Source organism: Takifugu flavidus, chromosome 3, assembly GCF_003711565.1.
Source record: "Takifugu flavidus isolate HTHZ2018 chromosome 3, ASM371156v2, whole genome shotgun sequence".
NCBI lineage: Eukaryota > Metazoa > Chordata > Actinopteri > Tetraodontiformes > Tetraodontidae > Takifugu > Takifugu flavidus.
Window position 1 is genome coordinate 17555474 of NC_079522.1, and position 11932 is coordinate 17567405.

Genomic DNA, 11932 nt, shown 5'->3' on the forward strand with positions numbered 1-11932 from the left:
ATTTACCCTTTCTCAGGCTTATTGGAAGCACAACTCTGGTCTCTTATGAATTATTGGCCAGGATTTTACTTTCATATGCATTTTCACTTGAGAATTTTTATACATGACAAAATATATTGAAAGAGAGCTATTTTCTAGTCCAGATATACTCCAAACCAGTCTTTATGTTGAAAACAAATAATAAGTTAAAAAAAATCTGTAAATGTGCATTTTTGACCTTTGCACTGAAGCATTATTGTATCAGAGCTGCATGACAAAGTCATATGCTAATGGAATATTTAGTGTAGCCTGCAGTGTCCTGCTGGAGCTGATGTACTGTGGAGGTGCGACATTATGCAGAAATTAGGAGCGAAGCACCTTTTTTAAGGACATGTTCTCACTTTGATTTATATATCTGTGTAAGATTCTAGTCTAAATTCTAAAATACAACATGAAGAGTTTATGTCTTAAGAAAATTAATTAAATATTTGGAGTGGCTTGGTTCACTTGGAGTTGATGCCAAGTCAAAGATGTGGCACATACTTGTGAAATTTTATGCAGCCTTCAGCTTCATGAGACAGCTTTTTCTTTATAAATTTACCGCGAATGCTGAGGGGAATATTTCCGTAAAACATGAATTAAAATATGAATTAAAGTCTAAAACTCTACTATAGACTATCACTGAGAGCTGTTGTGTAGAATAAACCAGCTGTTGTGGCCTACCGTAATATTTAAAATTAAAATTTCTCTATTTTGCTTTAGTAATTTGGTTTTAGGTCAAGTTAGTTGTCAATGTTAAATGAACATGATCCGCAATTAATCAATCACTGGGCAAATACCAATTATTATACTCTAAAATTAGTCTTGTGATGTGTTTGGTATTGTGTAAGTGCATTAACACCAGGCTTATTCTTTCTAATTGTAAATTGCACAGTTTCATCTCTACAAAAGAGCAATAACAGAAAGATATTTGTGTATTTTAAAGATATCAACTTGAAAGGAGGATGGTAGTTTGCACAATAGTCTTTTGGCACAGAAAAAGTGGAAGCAAGCACATGAGACAACAAAAGTGAATTTCATTTACTCCAGAATCTAATAATGATTATGCCGTTGCAGAGCCTCTTTACTGAGGTCAAAAGACAACGGACAACGGACCATGTTGTCCATGAAAAAAGACAAAAAGAATATCGTGATGACTGTCGATGTTGAGGGCAGGGACACTGGTCGGGAGAACTCGTGGGAATATTTTTCTCCATTACCGCCATCTTGCGGTTGGTAAACTGCGGTGCAGCTACGCAACTTCCGATGGGGTCCATGGTGACGTTCATGTAGTTTAATACATATTCGATATTTTATGTTGACATTCCTGTAACAAACTACCATATATTCAATTTTCATAGAGTAATATGTGCGAGCTGAACAATTTAAAATAAGTTGATAAAAAATAAAAGACACACAAACCGATTCTATTGGTGTACCGTGATTACGTCACGGCGCACTTGTTTGAAACACCGGAAGAAGACGCGATCGTATCCGTCTGTTTGTCAGAAGGCTTTGTACAGTAGTTTTAAGAGAAATTACAACGAAAACGGCAACAAATTAAAGAACTTAAAGGTCAAATACATCTCGCTTTACGAGCTAATGTAAAGTTTTCTGAAGGGTACACGGAAATGCTAAGCCTTGCGTTGTAAGTCGTACATTGGATAACTGACTCTAAAGTCAGAATAGTCGGGAATATAGGGTATAAATAGCATCTTTTTAGTAGTATACCACCATTTATAGAGAAGCTCTGGCGACTCGAATAAGCTAGTTTTTTTATTTTTATGTAAATTTTGAAAGACACTTGAAACTATCAGTGCAGCAGTAGTGGTTATTTAAAAACGTTGGGTTAAATCATTTGTGTAGGATTTCCACTTGGGGTTATTGCCGTTAAATAGGGACTTTTGGACGGTGTGTGGATATTAAATGCGCAACTTCGGCCCGATGGAAGAGGTAGGTTATTATGGACAGAATCAGACCCAAAGAATACAGGCTGTTCACCAAACTACCCAATAAACTTTAAATTCCCCTTCTTGTAGAGTTTATATAAAGAGCGAAGCTATCACTAATTTTAAAATAAAAAATGGTTTTGTTTTGTAGATCAGTTCGATTACGATCAAACTGGGAATGAAATTGACCGTAAATGTGTTTGTTTTTTCCCAAATGATTTTATAAATATGTGGTATTTACAAGCAGCAAACCAAGAGTCAGCATTTTTAAGGTTACTTTTCCCTTTATTGCTTAATCAGAAAGTGACTTCAGTGTCATCTTACAGCATTGTGCCAAATGGTAGCTGAAGAAACCTGATCACTTTTTGACTGAAAAAGCTCAGGCATTCCCATCCTGAAGCCATCAGAGTGATCTTCTTGCTCTGCTGGGCTCAGGGATGGACGCCAACAGCAGGCCAGGAAATAATTTCCCCTCCAGAAATGAGACTTATGTTTATTTGTGGACTTACAAGCAGTTCCAGGTGCAGCTTGGATGTCTTGACCTGGTTCATGTCACTCAAAGGTATTTGGTTTGGACTCCAGTTGATGTGTGTCTATGTTGCAGGAAGAACAGGTCGACTGGGACGAGGTGAACAAACTCTTGCAGCATCATGGCTTTAAACCAGTGAAGTTTGCAGACCCAGTAGAGAACAAAAACCTTTCAGGTACAGGACAATGATGTGCACATATATATGTATATCAGCATGCTAATTAATGAAACTTTCAGAGTTCCCTACAGTTGTGTCTTCTTTGTTTAAAAAGGTTGAGATTTTTTTGGGCTGTTGAGGTAATATCTATGTTCCTAGATTTGGTTCTGCTCGACAAGAAGTCAGCTGCTGAAATAAGAATGACCCTCAAGACAATGCTGATGGACTCCGAAAGGAGACAGGCTCTCATCCAGGAGATCATCAAGACTAACAACCACCTCAAGTGAGCCACATGATGGACCGTTCTTTCGTTCATATTTGATCTAGATATTTTCCTAATCTAGTTCTTATCCACAGATTTTTGACACAATGTTGATCTGAAAATTTTAAATATGTAAAAAAAAAAAAAAAAAGCTTTTTCCTCTTTTTACAAAATGTGTTAATGTTTGGGTTATTTCATTGGCCACATGGTTTACTCTCTTCATCTGAGTAGTTACAAAATGCAGTTATGACTTTGTTATTGCTTATTTTAGATTACAGTATAACTGGCCACACTTGACACAATTGAAACTTTTGCCAGGGAATTTCCAGCGACCTAGATAATTTTTCAGGGACTACATCATGTTTGGGGGAAAGTATTTTAGAGAAAAATGAGAGAAAAATAGAGACTCACATTGTTTGTGTGTAGTAGACTCGAGGACTCCTTCAGTGAATCATCAGAGTTGGAGTTTTTTTTTTTTTAATTGCATCTTTACCTGCTGTCTGTACACTGATGGTTGTAATTGTATCTGTTCAATTATGTATGTGCTATGTATTGACCACCTGCCATCTTATAAGCATCAGATTACTGTCATAGATGCGCCCTCTACATCCTGGAGATTCTATAGAAGAAAGTGTTAGTTCACTTCTCATTTCATTTTAAACCATAGCAGCATCAATAGATGTCGGCCATCAAAGTGGGCATAATGGAAATATGTGTGTGTTTGTGTGTGTGTGTATATATAACACCAGGAATATTGTACCTTTCCTATCCTGGTCTGCAGAGAGGAGGTTCGTGAGCACATGAGTCGAGCTGCTCAGCACTCACAGAGGGCTACAGAGCTTGAGGGCCTTCTTGCCACTGTGAAGACCAGAGTACAGGACCTGGAAGACCGCTGTCTCGGCAAGGCTGTCCAACAGCTCAGCCACACTCACCAACTGCAGCAGGAAAACCGAGAGGCGCGGGTAGGTAAACTCGGAATTATTTCTGTGATGTTTCATAACTTGTAGCGCTTAACATGTTGATCACAATCAGTGCAAATGGTTTCACAGATACGGTGTCAGGCTCTGGAGCAGAAGCTGTCAAAACAGATGGAAGAAGCAGCGCAGCTTCAGAAGAAACTATATTTCTCCGTTAAAGAAGAAGAGCTGCGAGTATCTCGGCAAAGACGGGCTTTTCAGGACATCTGCAACAAAGTCTGCCAGCAGAATTCCCCCACAGACCAGCAGTAATCTTCCTTTTGTTCTAAAATAACCATGAGTCTGCTTTGTCTCTTCCCGCTGTTGGCCTGAGCAGGTTTAGCATTAACTAGGCTTAGCATTGATGATGCCTTTCTAAAATATTGTGGCACAATGTATAACTTTAACTTTGTCCTTGAGATGTGCATGAAGTTTTGACATTTTGTCTTTTTTTATTCGGTCTTGTTCCAGTGATTAGATATGAGGTGCATGACTTTCCAAAGACAACATTGTTTTCTTTGATTATTTGATGCAGCTGAAGGTCCACTTGTCTGCATGTTGCCAAGCTATCTGTTGCATCTTGTGACCTCTCTTGAACAGGAAAAGCAATGTGAAGAGTTGACTCTTTGGTGTCTCATGACTCTGCAGGGTGCTGGAAGTGATTGATTTCTATGAAACTGAAATGTCCCAGATGCTGGATAAACTCAGGTAACACAAACCTCTACAGTTTGGGCCTAAATGATGACTGTACAATGGGCAATTACACCATCTGACTTCGTACTTGAATCACGTACATGTTCATAACATGTTCATGTGGTGTAAAATGTATCATCTGTTGTATACGGAGGCTTAACGCATAGAGGATAACGGCAGAATCAGGATATTTTAAGTTAATCTATGATATGGATAAAGGTTGTGTCCCTCAGTCGTTATTTTACAGATCCTGGACTGAAACTGTAACTGTTGAGACAAAACCACAACAAATCACGATGAATTTCAGTGAAAGATTTAAAACTCAAGTCCATGCAGAGTTTTACCATGTGCATGCAAGTATCTAATTATTTCTATAGGGGCAGGAATCGCTTATTTATAAAAGTACTAGGAATATATGATTTTATTTTTTATACAATAGCCAAATCCTAAAGACCTTGCATGTACTGTTTAATTTACAGTCAGTTGCCTTTTCTACTATATATTTAATTTTTCTCAGATCAGTCAAAGGACAACCAGAAACAGCTCATTGGGAAAAAACCAAGAAGGAAACCAGAAATGTGACTCCATCTTTGAAGACACTCCTTAAGGTAGGCAAATAAATAAATGAGTTTTCTGAAAGTGATTTTTTTTTTCTTGAAGAAAAAAAAAAAGTTTTATTTTTAATTTAGGCATACCAGGAGCAGCAACAGGAAAGCAAAGTTCAAATAGAGGAGTTGAAGAAGGAGGTTAAAGAGCTGAAGCAAGAGGTGGAAACAAGGTGTGTAATTGTGTTTGTATGTGTAGTTGTGTATACATACATCATTGCAGGTTTCGTATTGTGGTATTTCTTTCCTCTGTGTAGGCCAACAGTCAAGGAAGTGAAGTTCTACAAGCACAAGCTCCGTCGATTGGAGGCTCTAGATAAACACAGTAACATAAGGTAGGAACTCATGATTGGTGCTGTGTGCCTCAGAAGCCTCTAAAAGGACCGCAAAATTGTACAAATGTAAAGTAAATGGTATAGACATCATACACTACAATTCAGAAATAAGACCAATATATTAATGCAAAACCTTAACACTTAATTCCATTGCTGTCTGTAGAGAAGCAAAGTTTAAATAAAATACAGGGCAAATGTTAAAAACATTAACTTTGAAAGAGGAACACTATTCCTGATTACTTTTATGAGCAATCAACAGGCCCGACTGTTGATCTCTTAACACGCAGTTCCAACTGGTTTTACAGATTGCCACAAGATGTGGAGATGACCGAGAACGCGAATGATGGGACTGTCAAGGCTGATCTCTGTGACTATTATCATAATGTGAGTCTTTCTTTTGTTTAGCCTCAGGTCTGGTCATTTAAAAATGTTTTTTTTTCTTTAAAGCTTTTTCACTACTTTCTAAAATTACAACTCTGCTGTCTCCCAGCTGTTAAAGGAGATCAGCTCTATTGCGTCGGATCACAAAGCTCCTTTACGACTATATAGGCAAAACCCGTCTTCAGTTGATGCGAGGCGGGAAGAGTTCCAAACCCTGCTTCCTACTCTTGAGGCATGGGCCCAGCAACTTCACCTGCTGAAGGTAAACACAATTCACCCATATGGTGGGTGTTATCGGATTTGTCTTCACCTGATGTGCTTGGCAGGACCTGCAGAAGGGCTTAAACAAATTGCGTGGCAGACTGATGCCCTGTCTGACAACTGATGATGGCCACAGTGCTGCAGAAGCAGTGAAGGTGGAAGACATGATGTTATTGGTAGATACCATTCTGGAAAACAGTGCAGCAGATGATGACAAGGTAGAACTTTGCACGATTCTAAGATACTCAAGAAACATTATCACTGTTGTTTTTTGAAAACCGACAAAGGTCCTGTTAAAAACTCTTGCTGAAAAGTATCATTGTCTTATTTTCAGGTGTTCAGGAGCCCCACTAAATACACTCTGAGCTCCATGGTGTCACACTTCCAGAAGCTGTTTGATGTGACCTCGCTCAGTGGGGTGTACCCTCGTATGAATGAGGTCTACACCAGACTTGGAGAGATGACCAACATGATGAGGAACCTCCGAGATGTATTGGAACTAGGTGACCTTCGGCTAAAATTGCATTAGGGCTTTGTGCACCAGAATGTAAATAAATGATAAAAAAAATATGGTTGTGGTTCCAGACAGCAAAGTTTCTCCTCCTGAGCTCGTCAACCATGTAGCCCGACTGGTGTCTTCCACAGAACACACAGTCACATTCCAGACCCTCCTGAGAGATGATGATATTGACAGGTTGACACTTTGCCACACAACACTCTACATCTCAGTCGATCTTAAATGAACAGGGGTTCAGAAATTTCAGCACATTATTGCTTATTTGTTTTGTCTTCACAGTATTCTTGTCAAACTGAAGCAACACGAGGAGTTCTTCCCTGCTTTCCATGCCCTCACTGTGGACATTTTACAAACTCTAGGTAAAATGCTAAGAATTTAAATGCACTGGATATTTTGACATTTCTGTATTGACAGTTATATTCAAAAGTTATTACTCCTTTTTCTTTATCTGGGTTGGGGTCTTGACTTTAAATTGGCCATTCAAAATCTTTGATCTTGTCATGTTTCCAGTATTCTTATAACAGTTGTTTATTTCTGTGTACTTTTGAAGCCTCTCCAAAATTTCATTATACTCACATAATGATAAACTTTCAAACTTAATTCACTTTTTATCTATAATCCACTAATTGTTGTTTGGTTTTCACTAGTTTTTAAGACCAAACATCTTTAATTTGGACACATCTACAGCGGCAAATCCGCTGTCATGATATTAATATTTCAAGTGAGTCCTTTGGGCTCGGTGATACGGCTTTTTATTTTTGTGTATTTTACCACAGTTGGACCTTGCTTTAAATTTTGTAAAACATTTACTCGCCAGGGATTGTGAAACATGTTCATCTGAATTTCTAGTTGTTTTAAATTATTACACCTATGATCTTTTATGGATATACAGTAAATATAGAATCAAAAGCGGGGGTATTATCTTTTGAACATAATCACGCATGTGTAATACAAGATACGTCTGTAAGAGCGTAAAGTTTTTACTGTGTGTTTCAGGAGTGGGCCACTTGGATGATATTCTTCCAGCTCTGAGGAGTTTGAGACAAGCTGCAAACTCATACGTTGCTTGAACTGAATAAGTTTTTTTAGTTAGGTGATTGTGAATATGTTTTTGTTAATAAAATGTGGAACTGTGTCTGTGTCGTTATTATTTTTACATGGGGGAGGGGAACAAGGTGAGACTTGTATGATAAATGGTTGTAAATAATTAGTCATCCTGTGCGGACTCATGGACTGAGGACAAGTCCAAGTATGAACAAAATACTATACACAATGTAGGTTGGATTTGAACCATGAAAACATGTGAAAACTTGCAGTGATGATTATTTACATGAAAGAGCTATTAAACGGTACTTTTTACATTGATTATGTTCCCTCCTGCTGCTTTACAACAGGATGAACCAGGTTAAATGTGTCGTGTTTGTTTAAGATAAACCAGCAGTTTCAGTCATGTCCACTTGCCAAACCAGCAACTCTACATTCCTGAGATAATTCTGTTGATAAAGCTTTGTACTCTAGGTCAATGTTCCAGACTGTCCGTACCATGCAAACACAAATCCTCCTGGAGAAGTATCAAATAGAACAATATTAAATGGTTTTCAGTCAGCAAGAATTATAATTTTGGTCTCATCTTGTAACTGCAAACCATGTAAGAGATACTGGATGTATTTTGGTTTTCTTCAAAACTAGGGGGGGAAGGGGGGGGTAGATTTATTTTGCCCATTTGTTTTCTGCAATAATAACAATACTATTACATTTTGTAATATTACACATTAGTACTTTATGTTGACTCTTCTATGTCTGTGTCGTATACATTTAAAGCATTTTATTGGTTGTTACTAGGCTGACTTGGTTCAAATTTGTAGTGGAACATGTTTAGATAGAAAGGGGAGGAAGTTATTTTCAGAGGAAATGCGTGTCTATTGTTAATATATTGATATTATTTTTCTTGCTTCATTCTTGCATCTTGCTCAAGGGCACCTTGGCAGTGCTGTAAAGGTGTCCTGGCACCTCCCGCTGCCAGAAGTTTTGCCTCCACCGGGGGTTGAACCGAAGCTTCTCAGCCCAGTCACCTACAGACTGAACTACCGTCATTGTTCATAATAAACCGAACAAATAATTGTATAAGAATTAATAACATGCTAAATTAAAATACCTAACCAGCGCAGAGTTAAGACAAACAACAACAACAAAACACAGGCACACGCAATTGTAGTTTGATTCATTACGCTACCTCCCCCACGGACTAGATGGTACGGTCTGCCAGCTCTCTGGTTGCTAGGAGGCGGGGAACGCCATCGCTATAGGGACAATCCCCGGGCAGTGAAGCGGTTTTAATTGTGGGTGGCAATGCTTCAACTTTGTGTGTTTCCATGCTTAACGAACGCATTGCTTCCGTGAAGCAGTCTTGAGTTCGTCATGGATGCAGAAAGCAGCTCTATCACCGTGGAGCAAATTTTAAACTTTCTGAAGGAGACCGGAGGCAAGGTGACAAATGCGGACTTGATTGAGCGCTTTCGGACGGCTATCCCAGAGGAACCGGAGAAGAAGGCGGCCGCCCGTCTCCAGTTGAAAACCTGCGTGAATAACGTCGCTTTTGTCAGGCTCGAAGACGGAGTGAAATATGTGTGCCTCCGGAGAAAGTTCGCGAAGGAGGATGGAAACAGCAGTGACATGTTAGCGGACGTGGGCCGCTACTCCGCGGGGGTTTGTTCCACTGACGCGGGGGACGGAGGCGCACCTGGCTCGGGTTACGGAAGTGACAACCAGGTAAGATTTCCGCATTTTTCTAACGCCTTAATGAAGGCAAGGAGAGTCGAGGGTGATTCTGTGTAACCGAGGACAACATGGGAAACAGATCAAGTTTACGAAAAGAAGAGAAGACGGTTCAAGAAACACCGACAGTACCGAAAATCACCGTGATTGGAGCGTCGCCGCTTCCAGCGGAGGGTGCCGTGTTCACCCTCCCCAGCCCGGTACACACAGATCCACCCAGGCAGGGAGACAGTCTTTCACCAGCGGAATGCCAACAGATTTCACCTAATCGGTCCCAGGTGCAGTGATAGAATATTCTTGACAAGACAACGATGTTGACCTTCATGTCTTTAAGCTCAGTATAAAGTTGCTGCTGCTCCACATCACTGTAGGCTTTCAAACCAATGAAAACTAGCAACTGGTGTGTCTTATTATTGCGCATAAATTGATTATTAAAACGGTTTTTCACACCAGTTCTGGGTTCTTGCAGGAGAAACTTAAACAGCCAGATGAAGTGGATGCTGATGGGGAGAGTTTGTCTGGCAGCGAGGGAGGCGTCTCCCCAAAAAGCAGCCGTCATCACTTCCTGCAGTCAATGATGAGCAGCTCCCCGCACGTAAGACACAGTCTGGTGCTCCGCAGCGACGGCGACTCCACGTCCCTGGATGATGACAGACCTGCCGTCACCCTGGATCCACTGGAGCACGAGTGGATGCTTTGTGCGTCAGACGGCGAGTGGTCCACTCTTCAGCGTCTGCTGAGCGCTGAACCCAGCCTCGTTTTGAGGAAGGACTTCATTACCGGCTTTACCTGCCTTCACTGGGCTGCAAAGCAAGGAAAACCGGAGCTTCTGGCACTCGTCATCAACTTTGCCGAGCAGAACAACCTTTCGTTGAGTGTCGACGTTCGCTCCAATGCCGGGTACACGCCGCTGCACGTGGCTGCCATGCAAAACCACCTGGAGGTGCTGAAGCTGCTGGTGGGTGCCTACAATGCCGATGTGGAGATCAGAGACTACAGCGGCCGGAAGGCCTGCCAGTACCTCGCTGAAGGTGTCAGCGTGGACATTCGGGAGATCCTGGGAGCATGTCCAGATAGGACGCACCATATAGACAGAAGCAGACCCAGTTTCTCCAAGGTTTTCCACGCTAACCTGAGGATCCTCAGTGACCCCGTGGATGTGGAAGTCCGGGCATGGGAAAAGCCTCTCCGGAGAAAGTCATCGTTCACCAAGATGAAGCCGAAACTGGAGAAATTACGCAGGAGGGCATCGCAGATCATACACAGCACCACCTTTCATGAAGAGGAGGTGGAGGAAGGTCCTGTCCAAAGTTTCTTTCACTTAAGACCCAAGACACACGAGTTCGGATGAGACCAGGACTTTCGAGAAGGCCGGAGATGTTTGGAAAAGACCAAACTGTAGCACTTGACTTTTATGAACTCTTGTAAGAGTCATAGTGCAAAAGCTTTGCTTTGTACTTTACCTGAAATTCTTCAGCTCTACACATTTAAATTCCAGCCTCTTTGGTTGAGTTTAGCTGTTTTATTCTGCTGCAAATATAGTATTAAAAACTGTTTTGCGTTTCCGGAACCAGCATTCCATAGGAAAACCTAACCAAAGAAACTGTTTAGTGACTGCACACTTCAAGAAAATACTTAACAAGTGATTATAATTAATAATAATTTTGCGAGACAACGAACAAACCAGACCAGAAGATAATCTAATCAGAGCAACATGAAGGGAGAACTCTTGAACACCTTGTTATGGAAGTCATGTAATCAGTGTTAAATCACATGTTCATTTAATCTACCACAAGCTGCTTCCTTCCAGACCTGCCTCGGGAGATTTAGTGTCAAGCTGGATTAAGGATTTTAAGCAGAGGTCTGTGAAGTTCAAGACTTGTGGAACACACGATCATTGACAAATTCTTGTGATCTCTAATGATAACATGTCTTTTTTCAAACCTTTCTCTTTACGTTGATTCAGCTTCTCCTGACCTCTGCAGTGTTTCCAGCTTGTTTCATACCAGTTTTAGGGTTGCAGCAATAATGGTTGTTACTTTTTTATGAATAGGTTCGGGCATACAGAAACCAGCCTCTGTCGGCTGCATTTATCCTCTACCGTGTTGTTGTCCATCTGCTGTGGGAAATCAATATTGCTTGCAGTTTTTTTTCTTATTTTTGCAAATGATAAATTTACAAAAGACCATTATAGTGTTGGGTGGTGATTTTAATCCAACTGAAAACCGAGTTAAGATTTTTACTCACTGTTGCGTGATTATTGTGCTAAGGCTAATGGAACCAGAATGGGGATTAGTTACATCAGCTAGTTTCCTCTGAATAGTATTCCACTGAGTCACCTGCAGTGAAGGAGCTTCCCAGCGGGTCATCATGTGATGAGAAAAACAAGATCAAATCTCATCTGGGAGGAATTACATCACGTTACCAGCCAACATTGCATAATGATGTAAACACACTGATCCGGAGGACAAAAAGTCTTTGTTTCTAAAGAAAA

General features: G+C 40.5%; 2 protein-coding genes and 1 long non-coding RNA gene across 5 annotated transcripts in view; 2 read left to right on the forward strand and 1 right to left on the reverse strand.

The window, feature by feature from the left end:
• Window positions 1-2637, reverse strand: part of LOC130522605 (uncharacterized) — a 4891-nt gene extending 2254 nt beyond the window's left edge. The window contains exon 1 of the long non-coding RNA XR_008949655.1: window positions 2477-2637. This is a non-coding gene — a long non-coding RNA (uncharacterized LOC130522605). The remainder of the gene's footprint in view (window positions 1-2476) is intronic.
• Window positions 1479-7798, forward strand: cep70 (centrosomal protein 70). 2 transcript variants are annotated; one of them, XM_057027150.1, is made up of 16 exons: window positions 1479-1971; window positions 2572-2671; window positions 2813-2936; window positions 3697-3877; window positions 3965-4140; window positions 4520-4579; window positions 5082-5172; window positions 5254-5342; window positions 5427-5504; window positions 5810-5888; window positions 5995-6147; window positions 6212-6364; window positions 6481-6649; window positions 6732-6840; window positions 6943-7022; window positions 7660-7798. In XM_057027150.1, exons 1-16 carry the CDS (start codon window positions 1945-1947, stop codon window positions 7731-7733), a joined length of 1743 nt encoding a protein of 580 aa, XP_056883130.1. In that variant the 5' UTR covers window positions 1479-1944; the 3' UTR covers window positions 7734-7798. The 2 variants fall into 2 exon arrangements, with proteins under 2 accessions (XP_056883130.1, XP_056883129.1); XM_057027149.1 differs by lacking the exon at window positions 1479-1971 and adding an exon at window positions 2301-2488.
• A 1154-nt stretch (window positions 7799-8952) lies between these two features.
• On the forward strand, window positions 8953-11626 carry sowahcb (sosondowah ankyrin repeat domain family Cb). Of its 2 annotated transcripts, none has more exons than XM_057027144.1 (2): window positions 8953-9432; window positions 9908-11626. In XM_057027144.1, the coding sequence occupies exons 1-2, from the start codon at window positions 9082-9084 to the stop codon at window positions 10787-10789; spliced, it is 1233 nt and encodes a 410-aa protein (XP_056883124.1). In that variant the 5' UTR covers window positions 8953-9081; the 3' UTR covers window positions 10790-11626. The 2 variants fall into 2 exon arrangements, with proteins under 2 accessions (XP_056883124.1, XP_056883126.1); XM_057027146.1 differs by lacking the exon at window positions 8953-9432 and adding an exon at window positions 9439-9716.
• Window positions 11627-11932: the final 306 nt, after the last annotated feature.

Coding starts and splice junctions, on each gene's coding strand:
- cep70 (XM_057027149.1), top strand. CDS start 2,405: ATGGACGCCAACAGCAGGCCAGGAAATAATTTCCCCTCCAGAAATGAG. Junction 2,937..3,696: donor AAGACTAACAACCACCTCAA/GTGAGCCACATG, acceptor CCTGGTCTGCAG/AGAGGAGGTTCGTGAGCACA. Junction 6,148..6,211: donor AGCAACTTCACCTGCTGAAG/GTAAACACAATT, acceptor TGTGCTTGGCAG/GACCTGCAGAAGGGCTTAAA.
- sowahcb (XM_057027144.1), top strand. CDS start 9,082: ATGGATGCAGAAAGCAGCTCTATCACCGTGGAGCAAATTTTAAACTTT. Junction 9,433..9,907: donor GTTACGGAAGTGACAACCAG/GTAAGATTTCCG, acceptor GGGTTCTTGCAG/GAGAAACTTAAACAGCCAGA.